This window comes from Telmatherina bonti, assembly GCF_933228915.1.
Source record: "Telmatherina bonti genome assembly, chromosome: 9".
NCBI classification, from domain to species: Eukaryota; Metazoa; Chordata; class Actinopteri; order Atheriniformes; family Telmatherinidae; genus Telmatherina; species Telmatherina bonti.
The window spans coordinates 19017789-19038031 of record NC_136627.1 but is presented as its reverse complement, the minus strand read 5'-3'; the positions used below and the strand labels follow the sequence as shown (position 1 = coordinate 19038031).

The 20243-nt window shown below is 39.0% G+C and overlaps 1 protein-coding gene across 2 annotated transcripts in view; it reads left to right on the top strand.

Moving 5' to 3' along the window:
• Window positions 1-4147: 4147 nt before the first annotated feature.
• The window catches only part of arap1 (ArfGAP with RhoGAP domain, ankyrin repeat and PH domain 1), a 56765-nt gene continuing 40669 nt past the window's right edge, over window positions 4148-20243 (top strand). For both annotated transcript variants that reach the window (XM_079246176.1, XM_079246175.1), the window contains exons 1-3: window positions 4148-4253; window positions 12458-13574; window positions 17913-18073. In XM_079246176.1, the coding sequence (XP_079102302.1) occupies window positions 12505-13574; window positions 17913-18073 (1231 nt within the window). In that variant the 5' untranslated portion in view covers window positions 4148-4253; window positions 12458-12504. The remainder of the gene's footprint in view (window positions 4254-12457; window positions 13575-17912; window positions 18074-20243) is intronic.

Genomic DNA, 20243 nt, shown 5'->3' with positions numbered 1-20243 from the left:
TCCTGTATTTGAGAGATGTATGAATGTATGTAGACTTTAAAAATTAAACACAGAATCCTGCAGCGGTTTTCAAACTTCACTGGTGATCTGAGTCTTTATTTTTACATGTGTTTTACATGCGTCACGAGAGTGGCTTGGGTCAGCTTTGCATGTTTTGAAGAATAATCATTTGGTGTGTCGCCTCTCATTTGCACATGTTCACTAACAGACATACACATAAAGACCACAGCTTTTTAAACTGTTCTCCTATACTTGGAACAGGCAAACACCATGAAATGCAGCTGCTACGGATGGACTGTTTTTACTCTCTGGGGAGAAGGCTTCTATGTGTTCATTTGACTGCATCTATGTACTTGAAGCATATGTGTATGCAGTGGCCTAGATCAGTATTAGGATTCCCCCAATCCGTTGGCATGGCAACTCTGAGATCGACTCAGCATCAAACAGCCACGAAATGATGTGAGCTTTCATGTCACAGAGAAAGTGACTTATTACATGGTGTTATACCATTCTTTCCTTAAAGTTAAACCAAAGACATGTTCTACAGTTTCTGATCCCTGTGGCGAGCTGATTGGATGACACAAAGCACACACTGAAAAGAAATTGTGATATAGTGTTGCTCTATGGGTAATGACTGCTAACAACTAATACTAAATTGACTATATGAACTTAAAGAAATGAAAATCCAATCATGTGATCCCTGTCTGAAGGTGACTCAGTAAGAGGAGCTTAGCAATGTTTTTATACAGCATGTCATGTTATGCCCATGTTTTTTGCATGTCTTCCTCTCTGTGTGTTCCCATTTCACAACATCTGCTTCTGCATATGCACTACCTAATAAAGTATGGATGATGAAGGGAAGCGTATGCAAGAGATGCTAAAAGACATGAGGTGTGCACAGCACTGCTGCTCTTCCTGTCTTCTCCTGTTTTTTCCCTATTAGTAGAGCTGTATTGACTTGCATAGAGCGTCCATCCATCGTTAGTCTTAATGAACCCTCTTGCCCTGACATTGTCATTATGTACATGCATGTGTGTGATTCACAGGATAAAGAGCTGCAAGTGCATGACTATGAACTCTGAGTGCTAGTGGTATCCCTGTATCGTCTTCCACCGCCTCCACACCAGGAGAAGACGTATAAGCAGCATGACGACTGGCAACCCCCAACCCCCCCCCCCCCCCTCTCTCTCTCTCTCTCTGAGAGAGAGACTGCATATGTGTCACACTACCACCCCCACAGCAACCCGGCCCACCGGGGCTGATAGCCTGGTGATGACTCATCACCACCCCACCTCTTTTTCATCTCCTTCCCCACTCCCTCTTCTGCCATCTCTTATATTCTCCCCTCACTGTGCTCCTCAATTCTCCTCTTTTCTGCTCTGTGCTTACAATCTCGTCATCCTCTTCTTATCCGAAGCTCCCCTCTCTTTACATCCTCTCATGTGCATCATGTCTGCCCCTTCTCCATGTCTTTTCTTCAGTTGCTCATTTTCCATTTCCTTAATTAAACCATTTGTTATCCCTCATTTATTCCCACCGTGTAAATTTAGCCTCACCTGCACTGAAATGTTCTAACTGTCCACTTCTTTGCTTGTATTTTTAAGTCTTCCTTTCATTTATCCTCAATTTTTGAGCATAGTCCTCTTTCAGCCACTTAAATTTCACCACATTTTTTTCACTTATCTCCTACGCTTAACCTTTTTCTTCAGTTCTACTTCTTTCTCCAGGTTCAAAGTGAAGCGCACGGTGGGCTGAGCCACTGACTCTCATAGAGTACATGTGTTGTTTATTAAGCCTGAAGGAGAGGCTTAAACCTTTTACTCACACTGTCTCCGAATGACGGGACTCCTGACTGTAACACACTGAGAGCCGACACGTTGAGTCACATAAGGGACACAGAAATACACAAAGACCACAACTATAAACAGTTTTCATGTAGCAAACTAAATACCATGATGGACACCACCTACTGGAGAGAGGACAGTGAAATGTGACCTGTTTTCATTCAAGTAAACTTGTTTTAGGATATATCAAACAGATTTTGGGTCTCTAGGGAAACCCTAACATACAGCCACTGTGAAGTTAAGGCTTCTACTTTGTTCTGCTTTATGACTTATCTCATGCTAGCCTCCATCTTTCTTCATTTTCTTTCATATGCCCATCTTCTCTTACTTTAATGAAATCCAAGGAATCCTCTTTAATAATTTAGAGGTGGTCTATACACATTTTAATTTTACTATAAATATAGTTTCTCTAAAACATTTCATGCCTTTAGGAAAAAAAGAAAAATGAACCACTTTTAAACAGGAGTTGCAGCTTGGTGGTGAGTGGTTGCCCTCTTCTGGTTTTAATGTGATCCTACAACTAGCATGCAACATCACTGCCAGCTAATTTCTGATACCGTAGATCACTCCTTTAGACCTATGCATAGTACTAGATGGGCTCATGGACTAAAATGGTAAGCAGAAAACTGCAGAGGTATCATAACCCATGAGTTTTGTACTGGGTTTTTGTTGCATTTAATGGTGCCTATTTTGCTGTCCTAGAACCGCATTTCAAAATAATCCACTGTTTTATTCTAACACATGCCTGGGTATCTTTAGTTGTATTTTTAAAGTTATCATCCTGTAGGTAGCCCCATGACCTGTGACGTGACCCATGACCAAGCTTGAAGACATTTTACAGCACATTTTGCTGCAGAATGCCTTGGTAGTCCTGTAATTGTGTTGTACCCTCAAACAGATTCAAGAAATCTTGGACCAGAATCAGTAAGCAGCCCGAGAACATAACTGAGCCTCCTCTATGCTTCTCTCTTCTGTCTATGCCTCATGTTTGTGTTTGTAAACATGGAGCAGATGTGACTTCATCTGTTATAAAAACTTTCTTCAAGAAGGTGTGTGGCTTATCAGTTTCAACATTGGTGTCCTCTTTGAGCATTTTGCTAAAAGTTCACTGTAGCTCAGGCAGCAGTAGATAATGTAATCTGAAACTGATGTACCTTGACTTTGGAGTTTAGCTCTAATAACTCTAAAAGTCATTCAGGGTTTTTTGGTTACAATTTGCATCACTGATCTTTTCAGTTTGTCATCAATTCTCTCTGTTTCAGCACTGACCGGGAAGGTGGGCTTCAGTCCCATGGACCTTAAACTTCTAAATAGCATGTGCCACTGAGGTCAAAAGAACATCGTGACACTTGGAGATGAAATAGTTGTCTGCTTTAACATGCTTGACAGTGATTTTCTGTGTAATCTAATGAGGCAATTCACCCCTTAAGTTTCTGTAATATTCAGTGAGTCACAAAGCATGAATCCAAACAGCACAGTGACTACTTTTCACCCTTTAAATAGGCAGATTGATGGATTAAAAGTTTGAAGACGCCTGTGATTACAGTTACAAGTCACTTTAGTGTAACATGTTTCTAAGGTCAAAGTACTACTTTCAGGTCTTTTCAAGTGGTGCCATAATTCATGTGTAAGCCCGTTTTATTACTGGTTTTTAATTAATTCTTGTGAACCACAATTTAAAACATTAGATGGCATTAGATGTCCCCTACCGCAACTAATCTGATTCAAATTAAATTGACATCTGATAAAATCTGCACAAGTCTGCTACTGAAGCTATAATTTGAGAGTGTTGTAGCAGGGAAACATCGAAAGACTGCAGGACAGTGACCCTTAAGTACATGAATGTAATATTTAAATTTAATCCACATTTAATGTCGGAATCACTGACAATTTAGCGATGGAATTATAACAGTTTTAATATAATGTCTTACTTATTTTTACTATGATGTTGTAATCTGATAACAATCGCATGTAATCTTGTTGGTTTCAAACACTAACCTGCTAAATGTAGGTGTGTTGACAAACACGGTTTACCAGTCTTTATCGGCGATCACATGATGGATTTACAGAAGTTTTCCTTCCGCTTTTCTCTTTAACTAAATTGTTAACCACGTTTAGTGAGGAAGAAAACCAGAGAAGAAAATAAAAATATAAAAGCTTAAAAAAATAAAACAACAACACACCTAAATGTCTAACTATGTCTTTATTTTGAAAGCCAACGCCGGAAGTATCCCATTACCTCCACTAGCTTTAACCCGATGACAACGCCATGAGTCGCCGCTTATCCTGCTGCTCATTCGTGGGAAAAATGTTACGCGGTGGATGGCTTTGCAGTCGTGGCCACTGAGTTCACAAGGATAAAACTTCAGTAAATTTCGGCAAAGCCGTCCTTTACCAAGACTCGAGGAGGTAAGTAAAACTAGAACAATTTATATTTATTTTTTTCTCATCATGAGGAACTTCGAAATACAGCGTGAATCAGCTGCGTTGTGGTTCAACTTCTAAATATGTTGACTCGGTTAAAGTAGTCCCCGTTAGTTTGATCCGGTGGACGCGACGTTAGCCGAGACGTCCGTGAACTGACCGGAGAGTCCAGCTGTCCAGTTGCTGCTTTAATCTGACGAAGAGGAGGAGAAGTCCTTGTTTTTCATTGAGTTAAATGTAACTTGTACGTTTTACTTTTCCCCCCTCAGCAGCCACAGACTGCTCTACTCTCTCCTGTAAAAACAAGAGGGGCTGCTTATGACTGTTTATCCCCAAAGGAATGCGTTATTCATAATCTGGCTGTAATGCGTGGTTTGACAACTAAATCAAGATGCTTCTATGGATCGATTAAATCCAAGATGAATCTGGCATCATGATTCATCATCTGTGTTTAGGCAGGTGAATTTGTGACAGGTGTCTCTGAATGGGTGGACTTAAAATAATAATAATAAAAAAACTTTGACTGTAACATAAATACCTCCTGCATGCAAATCCTCTAAGCTGCTGCTGAAGATATCTTCACGAGCTTGTTTCTGCTTTTTTTCTTTCTGCATTTCGTGGTAACAGATAAAAGTAGTGAGGCTTGATCAGTAGTGAAACAAGATGTTATCGTATTCATTCTTAATATCAGAAGAAATTACGCTGTTTTCCTGTTTCTCTGAGATATTTCCTTTTTTTTAAAAAAAAAAAATGTATTTGAGCTCTATGTGAACACTTAAAGAGGAAGTGTGCGTTCAAGTCAATTCGACCCCCTTTTGCATAGCAGGCCTGCTTAATGGAGAATCATATTAATAGCAATTTAAAAAAAAAAAATTGTATCCCTGATGTCTTCAACAATAAAATATAATTTTCCCCTCTGCTGTATCTGAAAAGATGTTAAGTAGCTGCTTACATCCCATAGTTTTTCTAAAGTTAAAATTGGAGCAAGTGTTTGGACTAAAGAACTGAGGTCATGTTAACTGGACATAAAGGGAAGTGCAAAAATGGTCTTGTAGATGTTATTTTGGTAGATTTGCAAAGTTTGCTTGGAATTGTCCTGTTGTAAACCAGAAAATGGTGATGAGTAAGCCTCCAGGTTCCTTCTCTGTTCATGTACACACTGAGAGCCATCATGACGTTGTGTTGCAACATGTTATTTGTTAAGGGGTATTGGGTTTTTCATCAGCCACAGGCATGCTTTGCAATAATGGCAAGTCCACAAGATGCATATAGCTTGCCGTGAGGTTGTAGGCTTGTCATTATGTATTGTTCACTGGAAGGTTGATGATGGTATGAAAATTATTTTTATTATAATTTTCCCACATTATTGCTTTTAGTATTTTTCTCTATTTTTTTTTCTCTCTGACTTTTGCCTCGGTCTGTCTCATACTATCACATGACTATATGGTTGTGAGTCACTCCATAATGAGGTTAGATGGCAAATATCAGTTCTCCAGGGAGTATTTTCAGCAGTCAAATTACAGAATATCTCGGTTTAAAAAGCAAAAGCCAGATGTGAAAGAAATGAGAACTGGCACCTGTGAATAAAAGGTTGTGAGAGGCCAAGGTTATGCATTTTGCTTCAAGGTTGTATGTTTTCTCATGGGAAATAAAAACTTTAGGTGATGAGTCGATACATGTTGTGAAAAGACTAGCTTTTTATCCAAGAGGTATTTTTCATAGAGAAACGAGACAAAGATTGTTTTCAACTTTTAGTTTTTCAGCAATATCAGCAAATGATCCCTAAAATGTCAAAGTCTATGAAGGAACTGTCTTGTTTTTCGTCCCTTGCAGTTGACTTGGTTGAAATTAATGGTCGCCTGTATCTAAACAGGATAAGGAAGTGGGGTGAGTTCCTTAAAAAAAAAAATTGTGACATGTTGCACCCCAAAAGCCAGTAATGAGTGCACATGCACAAGGTTTTTCACCGGAGGGCATTGTTCTGTTGCATTACTTTACTGGCAGAACTGAGTCACTATTCACTTCTAATTGAAAGTGGACTGAAAGCAGCAGTGTGTCCAGTAGTGGGTGTATGAGTCATGGCATTTTTGCATGCGTGCATGCCTGTATTTGTAAATGACCTGTTTAAGGACAACATCTTGATAGAAATCTGGGATAGTATGCTGTTATATCAAGCAGCAGCTAGTGAAGCAACTTTTCTGTGCGATATGTGCTCTGCGACATCTGCTCTGCTCAGTGTGAAAGTGTTGAATGTTTCAGAATTTCAGGGTTATAGTAAGGTTGTCACAATACTAAAATTTCAAACTAAACAAACAAAAAGTACTCATACTATAGTACATCACAACCCATACAATGACATGAAGAAATGTAAGAAAAGACATAAACATTGTAGAAAATATGCATTATTTTAAAGCTCTGTTAGCTTGTGCAGCTATAATCTCAAACTGCTCAATGTAATGTAAAAGATGCAAGATTAAACAAACTTCCCACTACTTAGTGTACTTGCTCACATAAGTGTCCTTTTGTCCACACAATACTTGAGGATCGATCAAGTAGATAATGCAAACTCGTTGAGATGATTGCCATCTAAAAAACAGTGTTTTTAGTTCATATTTTAAGAAGCCTGAGGATAAAATGTACACAAAGTAGGGGAGTGGGGCGTTTGTTAGGGCTGCTCGATTATGACAAAATTATAATCGCGATTATTTTGACTGAAATTGAAATCTCAATTATTTAACACAATTATCCAGTATTTTAAAACAACACTGGGCGTTGTGGTGTTCTTGACTCCATGTCACACATTATAACGTCTAATGAACGGTTCCGAGTTGTTAATCTGCTTATATAGGATTTATTTTATGTTGGCCTCGATGTACGTTTTATGCCAAACAACCAATGTCAGGCTACAGCGCTGATTTGAACCAGCTGATTAAGGCATTGCTATGGTAACGCCCCTTAATGGAGGGATATTACAGTGTTTAACTCGCCGAACTACGTGTGCGTTTATATGAAAATAATGCAGCCAGTTCTCACTGACAATGGTATAAATGATGTTGTTGTGAACTTCCACAACCTACTGCAGTTATTCTACACAGACCTGCAGCCGGAGCCAACTGAGACTGGCTGCCTGGGAGTGCTTTAGGATGGGGAGAGACTCCCGCCGCTGCTCGTCCATTACAGTAACTGCATAAAAAAATGTGCCTTCAAGTCAGTTGCCAAAACACCAAGAAAGTCTCCAACAACTCCAGTAAAAGTTGCTAGATTTGTCGCTAATCGCTTTTAACAAACCAATACTAATCGCTTTTAACTAACAACCAAAGCGACTGTGGAAGGAGTTTACAGCACAGCGCTGTAATGCCAGTGACGCTTGATCAGCAACTGAAGACAGCAAGGGGGGAAACTGAAAAGAGAAAAATAATCGCAACCTTTTCTTTTTATGATTGTTGAAAACTCAGATCGTAATTGAGATTAAAATCCGATTAATCGCCCATCCCTAGCGGTTGTGGTTGTTTAGGACTGGCTGTTGGACCACTTCTCTCATTGTCAATGTTGGTCTATACTGTAAAACAGACATCCTCAATCCTCGTCGTCGAGGACTGGTGTCCTGCAGGTTTTCCAAGTGTCCCTGCTGGAACACACCTGACTCGGACTCAGACAAGCTCTGTACATGTCTGCTAAGTACACACTGATTTCAGTCAAGTGTTTTCCAGCAGGCACACTTGGAAAACCTGCAGGACGCCGGTCCTCAAGGACCAGGATTGAGGATCCCTGCTGTAAAAGATACACAATGATTGTCAGATATGAACGCCTGAGTTGTGTGAGCCTGGTGCAGCATCGCTATATCCTTGTAACTATAAATGTTAGGCACAACTTTCAACTTTATTTGTGACTTTGATGTTTTTGAGCCAGTTGTGAAAAAACAAAACAAAACAAAAAAAGAAACGATACTTCCTTTACTTGGCATGGTGATGGAAAATATGAGCATGCTCTTTAGTCAGACAACAAGCAGGAGCGAAGACAGCAGCTACTAGTATCTCATGTTGGTGGTTATACTGGACAGTGGATACTCCATTGACATGCTTGAAAAGAAACGTTTCATCTCCTGATGCACCGCATATAATTCAGTGACTGTTTGATCTGCTTTAAAATAACCCTGTTCACTTCTATGGATTATGCATGTGTCAACACACAACTCAGGTGACTAAACAGCAATGTTGTTTTTCAGATTTTCGACCAGAGCTGGTCTCCAAAAAGTCAAGCACAAGCTGCTTTTTATTGCTCTCTTTTTGAAAGTGCATCTCCAGTGTAAACTACTAGTTCACCAAGTAGCTTCTGTTGGGGGAAGAGGCTGCCGGTTGAAGGTGGCTGGTACTTTCCATGAATCACCAGATACAAAAGTGGCATTTAAGTATTGATACTCATATTAATCATTAATATCTATTAGATACTAAATTTTAATATCGATTAGTAATTGAAAATATATTTTTTTAACACTAGGTTATACACATCAGAAGTCTGTCAACTTGGCACTAAACCACTGGGAATTTGCTCTGTCTAAAGGCCAAAATACATGGCCAGTTAATGTTTAGCACCAAAGCAGCTAAACCTGTTATTTTCTGCATTCGGTGATCATACCGCTGTTGGTTACACACATACTGTCACTTGGTACGAGACCACCTCGTCAACTCTTCACATCACTGTTCTGTTTCCAGCTATCAAACGTTGCTCGCATGTCCTCTCTCGGCACATCCAGCAGACATTTTCTATTGTGTTTTTTTTAGGTAGAGGCTCATTGCTGAGATTGAAGAATGTCAGGTTATGGAGTTCTGCCAAACTTTAACTGGTTTTGCTTGATCTATCGGGAACGACAGTATGTGTTCATGCTGAGGCTGCACAGCCTGATTTGCACAGTTAAATCATTGCAACAGTCATGAAATATTTTTTTAAATTGTTTTCTCTGCCTGTATTACAATGTACCGACTTTCACACACGTTAGTTCATTTAAGTTTTCTATCATCTACATGTAGAGAAACGGCATGGGGTTTCGCTGGTGAAAGGAAGTTCAGCAGTCTGAAAATGTCACACGGTAGGAGGCCTAGGTTGTTTTTTGTTTTACAAGTTAAGGAATTCTTCACATTCCTAGTTTGTTACTATTTTGTCTACGGCATGGATGATCCAGAATATTTCCCCTCACTCGACCCTTGTGAGAAATGGCTGAAAGGAAACTGGAACTTGTTTTGGTGTATTTCCCGTGATTAGCCCGTGATTAGAACGATGGAGAGGAGCAATATTGAAGATCATTAAAATTCTTTTTTGTTTTTCTTTTCCAACCCTTTCTCTGTTTTCCCACTTTGGGGTCTAATTTATTTTTGGTTGGTAAAATCTTTGTGCAGCATAAATATAAAATGCCTGAAGAATGAAGAGAGAGTTTTATGAGAAAGATGAAAGAAACCAAAATGATTGTGGCTGGGTTAAACTACACTGACTCATTCTGACTGCTCATCTTGTTGTCATGTCCTGCCTTGCATTGTTTTTATTTTTATTTTTATTTTGGCACGATCTTGTAGCCTTTACACACCCTGCACCCGGTTTGTTACAGTTGTGCACTATGTTGCAGTGAATTTATTTATTACAGAAGGGAAGATGACATTAATAGATGAAAAAGAGAAACATATTATCACACCAATTTTTCCACCAAGTATCATAAGGTGAGTACTTGTTGTGGAGTGTGGGAGCAGAGGACTTGTTGAGGACAGTTGGCCTTTGCCGTGCTTTTCCTTCCTGCTTGTCAGTCTCGTCCTCTTGCCTAGGCAACAGAATGGCCCATTGTGGAGGCAGCACAGAGACCCTGTTATTGGCAGCTTTCTGGGTGGGAGGGAGAGAGTACAGAGAAAGTTGGAGGAGGGGGAGATGAACAGAGGTGGTAGAGAGTGAAGAGAAAATAAAAGGGATTAAAATAAAGGACAATAAAATATAGAGGGAAAGAAGTTCAGACATTTATAGCCTTTACACTGACAAAAGTATTAGCAAAGAACCTACTTTTGCCTGTAATAACGGTTGCTTCCTGGTTAAAAACTTCATGCTAAGCATGTTAATGGTAGAGCGATGAAAATGTATTTTGTTTCCTCGCTGATCATGGTTACACCCAGTTGTTAAACATCTTCTGTTTGTGCTGTTTTGTTTTCTCACCTCAGTAGTGGTTAACACTCTCAAACTTAAAGGCTCAAATTTGCTTTCATACACTGTGCATGGCTTTAGTTTATGAGTATCATCTCAGTGATGGCTACAGATCAGTCGGGCTGTAATTCATTGCTGGTACCGCCTCCGAGTTCCTCATTTTAAAAATAGGAACTCCATTTGATGAGACAGAGAGAGAGAGAGCTTGTTAATGTCCCTGTATCCTGTGGTATGCCTTTTAAGAGGAAACATTTGACAGGAAATGAAATGTACTCATTTCAACGCAGTCTCACACACACATCGGTAAATGGTATTTCTCACACTGAATGATGCAGGACCCTGTGAGTTGCTCATCATCAACAGCCAACACTTCCAGTCACATAGTCAGTGTTATGTGTTTTTAATAATTTCTTTTTTTCTTTTTTTTTTTTGTTTTATTTAGTTTCATCTGTCCTCGGTTAGGAATCTAGTGTGATAGTATAAGGCCTGATTTGTTTTTTATTTATTGTAAAACTATCTTTGAAATTAAGACTTGAGAGTAAAATGTCCAATGAATGTATTGTGTCTGTGGAAATAAAAACTGGACATGTAAAGTTGTATCTCTTATTCCAGCGTGAAAGTGTGGTGTAGCATTAACCTAACTTTTACCTGACAATCACTGTAAGTGTATTCTACCATTTCATTATTTCTCCTTTTAGTCTTGTTAAAAACGAAAGAAACAACAACAAAAACATGATTTGATCAGATATGTTTCAATGCATGCACTTTTCCTAAGTAGGAGGTGTTCCAGCACACATTTCTTTTCCTTCTGATTTTAAATCAATGTAAACAAATCCACATGTATTTTAGTTCTTTGTCTAATATCAAATATAGTAGCTATTGTCTAATGTGTGGGCTGTGGAGAAATTGGGTTTATTTTTGTCTCAGAAACCAAGCATTACTTTTGTGGTTAAAAGAATGTGGTTGAGATGCAAAACACATTTAGTGCAACAGGTGTTTTATTTACAACCTGATAAATAAAATTTCGGTTCAGTGAGAGCACCTTGAGTCAATCTACACAACGCAATGCACTCTCAGATCTGCTTTCGACAGATATGTTTATGCATCATCCGTGCTCAGTTCTGGCCAGGCAGGTTTGCATCATGTATGCTGGGAGCTGGCACTGATTGTTTCTCATTCAAGGCATACCATTGTGACCAATCTGCATCAGAAGAATTGTCGGACAGCTTAAGCATTGTTATGGTATACATCATCGGTATTCCGTGACTTGCTGCATGACAAGACTGAAACTCAGCATTGGATAGTGTGTTAAAAACATGCTGATTGAGCGTTATGGTTAGACCGTGCAGAAATAATCTGCTTATACGCAGCTTTCAAGTGAGTGTTAGAGAGGTGTAACGAGGAATAAGTGAGCCTTTAAGAACATAATTTGTCTGCCATTTCTAGTATCATTTCTACTTCCTCCCATAGTGGTCTGTTGTGATGGTGTCACACTATTGATTGACTCCTAACAATTAAAACTCGGTAGAGTTTTGAAAGATTAATAATGATATGAATGTATTTACATGTTTGCCTGGAAACTGTAATCAGATAAGTTTGATTAAAAGTGTGTATGTGCAACACATCAGGGAAAAAAAAAAGACTGTATTTGACTTTTAAAGTGAACAGAAACACTTCAAATACGACTGTGCTTGTTGAAGCCTCCACACAACTTCCTCTTTCAGCGGTGAGACTTCCACCTTGCAACTTTGAAAAAAGCTGCTTAAACTCTTTATAAATACCACCCTAATATGTTTACAGCTACAGTTTCCATCATTAATATTAACATTAACATGTCATACTTTTTCCCAAACCAGAGTTTTTGTTGGTAGTTTGCACCATATGATTTCACAAAATAGGGTAGAATTTAAGAAACGTTTCAACATTAGTTAATAATCAAACTGTTAAACTGTAAATAAAACACATATGGAGCTTTTTAAAACTGACAAAGGTTCACTCTGTCTCATCTACAGGTTGTGTGGGCCATGATGCATTTTCCCTGCACAAGTGGCCTCATGGCATGCTGATCCTTCCACATGCTGCAAACACACACAGATTGAACATGTCTCACTCTGAGTCCAGTGTGAAGGTGTGGGACTGGTTGTGTGCGCTTCGTTTGGAGCAGTATTCTGAGGCATTTCAGAGCGCTGGGTTCGTGACACTACAGGAATGTCAGAACCTCAGGGTGGATCAGCTGGAACGGATGGGCATCACTCCGCCAGGCCACCAGAAACGGATTCTCGCTAGCCTAAGCAAAACACATGGCAGCCGTGAAACACATTCTTCGCTTTTACAGTGTGACAGATTGGAGCACTCAAGTCATGCTGAATTATTACGAAGAGAGAGGCCAGTACCTGTTCCAGCGGAGAAAAAAAACGAAAGTGAGAAAAGTGGTGGAGAGACAAGGAGACCTCTTCCTCGAGAGAGAGGGAAGCCTGTCCCCAAGGAGAGACAAATGTTGAGAATGGATAAGAAAATGGAAGAAAGTGGAGAGATGAAGCCTGTACCTGCACAAAGACACACAGGATCTGCAGAAGGAAAAGTCGAAGAGAGGAATGGAAGAGTAGATGACAGGCCTAAGCCTGTACCAAAAGAGAGGACTAAGCTGGCTGTTAGCGCTCCAACTAACTGCAACCCTAGCCCCTCTGTGTCTCGAGCTTCTGACACCATTTTACCTCCTGTGCCCCCACGAAGTACCCTCAACTGCCCTCCACAGTGCTTCACCTCTGGCCTTTGCCCCTCACTACCTGCTGAAACCCCTGGCTCTCCAAAATCAGACAGACCTTTACCCCCAGTGTTGCAGTGCAGATCTATGTCCCCAAGTTCCACTCCCATCAGCACCTCTGTTCCCACAGAAGCACCCATCTACCCTCCTACCAGCCAGCCTGCCCAAACTAGGCCTCAGACTTTAGCCATTCAGCAACTTGCCCAATGTTTGAGTAGTAATGGAGGGAGAAAAGTTTGTCCCATGTCCCCCGCTGCATCCCCAATCAGTGACAAAAATGTTCCACCTCTTCCTCCAAAAGCAGTAGGATGTAAAGACCCGCCACCAATCCCACAGCGGTTTGTTGCATCGCCAAGAACCCACAGGTGAGGGCAGATTTATGAAGGCTTTATTATTGCACATAACTCATTTTCCTTAAGTGTCTTTGTTTTTATTAACATTGTCAGCATTAAGTGCATTTCAGAAATAACACCTGGGTTTTCACCTTTTGAAGTGAGAGAAACAGCCGTTCACAGTAAAACATTTCCTTGATCTGTTTTATGAAGCCTGACTATATGAGAATAATCTGAGAGGAATTAATATCATTTAGTGAGATATTTTACACAGAGAATGTTGCAAGACAATGACATAAACTTATATAAGATAAATTAATAAGAATAACAGTGATGTACAGATGATGGATCAACTGATTTTATATGTGGTCATCTTGAGTTTTTAGTGGACTGCACTGCCATCTTTTGGCTTAACTGGAAAGTACATCTGTAGTCATTTGCGGTAAGTGGCTCACAGACTTACTGGGCAGTTTTGAGAACTTCCTGAAAGTAAAAATAGACACTTCCTTAACTTGAAGCATGTTACTTAGTGAGGGGCTAAAGCTCAGTGGTTTGTGGAATAAAGAAATTATTTAAGAGGGCTTGATGAAATACACAAATAACTGTTCTGTTTTGCATCTGCTAATCTCCCTCCCAATACTTTTTGGGCAGATGGGTAAAGATGATCAATATAGTGGTTATCTTTTTGGAGAATTACCTCTTACTTGACTTTAGTCAGTTGTACAGGTGTGGTATTTGTAAAGTTGTGGATTTTTAAAAGTAGACAAGTTTCAAGTGTTTCCCTCAACAGCAGGTTATTATGCTTTAGTGTCAGTGGTGTTAGCATTTGTGTAATCCCTGGTGATCAAAATTTCGATCAGAAGCTCTTTATGTTCTTTCTGTGCGTTTTCTTTTTTGTTAGCAGTTAAAAGGAAACTTCAGCCTTGACTCATTTCTGTTGCGAGTTGCAGATCTGTGTGTTTTTAAAGGGAAACCGGTTTTAAAAAAAAAGTAAGGAAGTCATAAGAGAACAGCATATCAGTTGAAAACTCTCCTCTTCATTGGTCTCTGTGACCGAGACGGGGTGAAAGGGAGAGTGAGAAACTTAAATGTAGAAGTTTTAGTGATTTTTTACCAAAAACGTCCTTCAGCATTTTGTTTATTAGAACATATTCACATGTTTTTAAGCCACTGTCTTGTTTTCTCGCCAGCGTGTCTTGTTGAGTCCTCCAGTCTTCTGGTTATCGAGTCATTTCCTCCTGCTTTTTTTTCCCCCAAGTGTGTTAATGTGTATGTTTGAAATTGTATCACCATGGAAGAGGACTCCTTATGAACATTTCTTCACAGGTAACATTTATATTGATTATTTATGTACACGTTTCCTCTAAGTACGTATCTTTAGTTTGCACTTTCTCCGCCTCCTATCTTGCTGCGATGTACTTTTGCTTTAAACGAGGACACCTTTCCCTCTTGTGTTGTTGAGGGGCTGGATCAGTTTTTGTTAGAAGAAAGTTAGATGCTGCCCGTAAGACTATTTTTGTTGACATAAGTTTGTTCAAAGAAGGTCTAAGGTTACACTTTTTTCTTTTTTTTTTTTTTTTTTGTAGCAAAAGGGTTGCATGCTTAAGGTCATGATTGTGTTAGTGTATTATACGTTGACTTGTGCTGAACACACAACAGATGTCATATGGAAGATAATCTTTGTGCGTTTAGTTGTAATGAGTGAAATATGTTGTTAGCCTGACTGCTTTCCGTTCACTAATTGTGCTTTTGGTATATTCTATGTTATTTCCTATTTTTAGACGAATGTAAATAATTATGTACACAGGCGTTTTGCAAGCGTTTCGACTTGTAGTGGCGTGGTGTGCCGATATGCTACATTTAGCAGGTCTTTAGTAGCAAAGTTGTGAAAGCTTGAAGCCAGCACAGTATTTGGTAACTTTGTATTTAATAACGTATGTAATAAAAGTGTGCAGAAGTCATTGTGAGGCATACTATTCTGACTTGCCTAAGTAAGATCATATATCCTGAGTGGAAGAGGAGAAAGAAACAGTCATTGTTTCTGCAGCTTGCAGTCATTGTTAGTTAGAAGAGACTAAGTTTAATTATAGCCTGCAGCTAGCAGTCTCCTCTCAGCACTCTTCCTCTGAGAAAAAGAGGGAACTGTGTCAACAGGGCAGTTTCCCGTCATTGTTGGTTTTATATGTTATGAAATGCCATAAAGAGCTGAGAATAAGATTTTATATATCACACTTCAGGCTTTAAATTTAATAATAGTAGTTTTTATGGTTAGAGGGCGAATGCAAACACAGTATTGGCACAATGAAAGATTTTATATTATAGAAGTAACACTTTAATATGTGATCAATGTACTAGTTCAGCCCGTAAATTAAAAGAAAAAAGACTAAACAAAACCCAAATCTGTTAAGGATGATGTGCCATATTTATATTGAACAGACACTGAGGTGTGACTGTTTGAAGTTATCTTAACTTTGCTCCAGTAACCTACAGCCACGGCAAGTGAAGATAATGTTTTGCCTTAATTTAGTACATGTTAGTATTCATGCACTTTGTAACCGTTTGTATTCGTTCAAAAAGACTTATTATTTTCTGTGTAAACATACATTGCAGTAAATACATAGTTGATGTATGATTTTACCTTAAATTTTCATGATTTAAAGGAAATGTGTTGCCAGAAGGAAATTCACTGAAGAAGGAGGGATTAAAGGAACTTTCACAATACTGGATGGACAGAAACCTGACTTATGTGCTCACCCGTGCCTTTCCTGGCAGCATGGAAATAGACTGTTCAAACAAAAAATTCTGAAATTACACATTCTTTGCTTATGCGTTATTCTTACTTAATGTGAGAAGGGATTAATATTGATTACTGCTAACTAGAAGCACACACTTCGTCAAGGTATTGCAACATTTTTTGTCAATGATTGTGGACATTATTTTTGAGTTTGAAGCTCTAATTGCAAAATCACACCTATCAGCCCATAATGAGGAATATGATTTTAAAAATTCCTGAATACAGGCAGTGATCCAGATCAACCCCAAAACAATCTAATCTCTTGTTTCCAATTCCATAAGAAACTAATATTAGATCTATTGATCGGGTGTGGATGGTTTAGCTTGTCATTTCAGTTTGAGTTACAAATAATTGCAAGAGTGTTTAATAGGTTGGTCCAGTAAAAGGAAGTAGAGAATCGCTTGGCGGGGTTCACAAGTTGGCGAGCGTGAACTCAAAATGCATATGGCATTTTAGACCTGTTAGACCTGTTTTTGTGTATTCATTACCTCCGCAGAGGAGCTTGTTTTTTTTTTTTACCTGCTTTTATCTGTTTGTTTGTTTGTCTGGTAGTGTTCAAGAAAACTCAGAAAGCTATGGATAGGTTTTCAGGAGTTGTTGGAAATGTTGGAAGAACTGATTTTAATTTTGGTGGTAATCCAGATCACCATTTGGGTCCAGGAATTTTTCAAAGGATTCTTTAACATTGTGCTTGGCGGAGGTCTGCCCTCCCCGAGTGCTTTTCTAGTTTTAGATGAGCATTTGGCAGCATCAGAAACAGATCACTATGGGGCTGTTTTAAACTTGTGACATGAAGGCCACTTAGAAGTTGTAGATCTTGTGGACACACCACCCCACCTATTCATATTATGTTACAACTCAGCCACCAACTGCACTTGAATGAGATTAGCAAAATAAGTGTTTACCATGGTTGCACGAGATAGACAAAATAATTCCTTTTGTGTGTTTACCTGGTAAAAAGACGTATTTCAGTCAATATAAAACTGCAGCTAAAGAAAGTAGAACTGCATTGTGGCCCAGAGAGAAAAAAACCATTGCCATTCTTGGTACTCTGAGAATTTGTGGTCATGGTATGTTGAAAAACCAGTATACTTGTGCAACTGTAGTGCACACACCTTATACATTACTCTGCATACTTATTCACTGTGGATTAACAAGTATGCTGTACACGGAGATTACATCTTGCAGCTTCACCAAGTTCAGACTTGAAACAGACTAAAACTAAACATTCAGATCGGCAACATTTGGGATTTGCTTCACAGCAACAGTTGCTGTGTCTTGGCTCTTTTTACCGGAAAGAAGCATCTTTTGTTATTCAGTGAGTTCTGTGAGTACTCCAGCTTTTAGCTTGACTTTACTTTATAATTAAAGCCTAGTCTCATATTTCAAAAGCAGTCATTTGAATAGTTTAGAAAAAGGGGAGGATGATGTCACAAGGACGTTTTCTCAGAGGAGGATGTCTAGAATCAGCTTTCGTTGAGAAGCTTTTACTGATCTGAGATTACCACGGTGCTCAAGAACTTATCTCTTCCTCGCGGTTCACCTAATTACCTCTCATGTGTGTCTATATCCCACAGCCCACCTCCCACGAAGGTGGGAACTGATGATATGCACAAAGGTGACTCTCCACAAATCCCACCTCGTACCAGGACACCCCAAACACAAGAAAGCAACCAGCAATCAACTTTACTTGACACGCAGCCGGCTCCTCCTACAAGAAGGATCCTACAGCCTCCATGTGAGTACAGAAAGAATTATATCTAGTTACACTTGTATTTTCATTAGCTGTAGCCTCATAATGAAAATGGCTTCTGTTCTTGTTTTGAATGTCATGGAAATGAAACTAGGAAATGAAATGGACTCAAATAAATTCTTGTTTTGAAAACAAAGGTGATATAGACAGCTGGTTACAATGTAGCTAAATTATAGGTCAAAGCTATATTTGAGCTTTTTTTGTTGCTCACTAACCACTTTCTAGCTGAAATGGTCTGTTTGATGTCTCAGATCTGTGCCTCAGTAAGTGCCTCATATGAAACAATAACAAGCATTACAGACGGTGCAAAACAAGCATTAAAAAGTAGTAAAAGTCTGCAACAAACAGAAAAAAATCACAATAAAATCCTAACAAAATCATATAAAGAATGAAAAACAAAAACAACTATTGCATGATAAGTAAAAAGTTACTGTGCAGCTTTCATGCACAGGAGAAAAGAAATGTTTTTAACCTGGATTGAAAAGTGTCAACAGACTGTATGGGAAGAATTTAATCTTCTCTGGAAGTTTGTTTCATTTGTTTGCAGGACAACAGCTAAATTCTGCTTCTCTATATTTAGTCTGGACTAGTTTGCCTGAGTCTTTGGGTCTAAGGGTGCATTCACATCAGAATAATCCGCTAGACTTGATTCGATTTGGGATTCGGCTCAGTTGTAGGGGGGTGTATCCATGCGGACAGAGATCGCACTGCACTTTGGAAAAACCATAACAATAATATATTCTTATTCTCACCAAAGGTTTTACTTCACTCTTATTTAGCAACGGATAGGACAAGACCCTTGTGAAGAACAAAACTCCACCTAATGGATGCGTTATGAACAACAGACGCAATCGCTATACCTTTACCCACAATGCAATGCTACGTCAAATGCAGGAAGTGACTTTTTTTGTAGTCCACTTCCTGTATTTGGTCCGGTTAAATGGACCGAGACGTGTTTGTACGAGGACTGGATCGGCTTCTGTGATCCGAGTCAGAATTTGTTTGGCACATTCAGGCTGACATGAATGTGCCCTAAGAGCTCCGCTTTGCTTTATTCACCGATTATGTCATGGATGAATTCTAGACCTGAACTGTTCAGGGAAATGTACATGATCACAAGGGTTTTAAAATACATTAAGTGACTGACAGGAAGTCAGTGTAACAATTTCAAACTTGGTGTGATGTCTTCACATTTCTTAGTCCTGGTTAAAGCTCTAGCAGCTGCATCTGGGAGATGCAGATGCATATGAGATGCAGATGTTTAATTCTCTTTTTAGAAAGTCCTGTAAAAAGACCATTTGAGAAATCCAATCCAATCATGATTGATGCATAGATTAGTTTTTTCTGATCTTTCTGGAAGACCAAACTCATCATTCTGGTAATGTTACTGAGTTGGTACAAAACTGTCTTAGTGACAGCAGTCTACACACACACACACACACACACACACACACACACACATATATATATATATATATGTATGCATGTATGTATATTGTATGTATGTATGTATAATTGTTGACTGGACTACAACCAGTCAATGAGGGTTTCATTCATTGTTCAAGTGAAACATGATGTATTTCTGGATTGGCTTTGATATCTTACATGAAATGATGATATTCATGAGGGTGTTTTATTGTTTTTAACCCAGGGTTGTTTTTCTTCTGTAAAGCAGATTTAATAGCAAGACTTCTGTCAATTCAAGCAAAATCTCCCGACTCGTCATTTTTCCTGCTTTATCTGTGACATACTGCAGTGAAAATGCCAAAATTCCTCCCAATATCATAACATATCAGAGCGAGATGTGCAACACTGCTGTTTGTTGATGCTGTTTATTGCCTCATGTGCGGTGTTTCACCTGGGTGGCCATGAATTTAGTCTGTTGCTGGTGTTTGTTGCTCCCTGCATTTTGAGCCCATTACCTAACTTTGACAATTCTTTGCTATCTTAAATTTACTTGCTGTCATCCGAAGAGTAAAAGTAAATGTTTAAGTAATTTTTTAAATCCAAATTACATGAAAACTGCCTGTGAATTAGATATATTTCTTTACTTTGCTTTAAACTGTTTTGTTTCATGTGAGCACTTTGCACATGAAAAATAGGTTGCTACCCACGCCACATATGATAAAAGTAGTTCGCAATTGATGAACTTTTT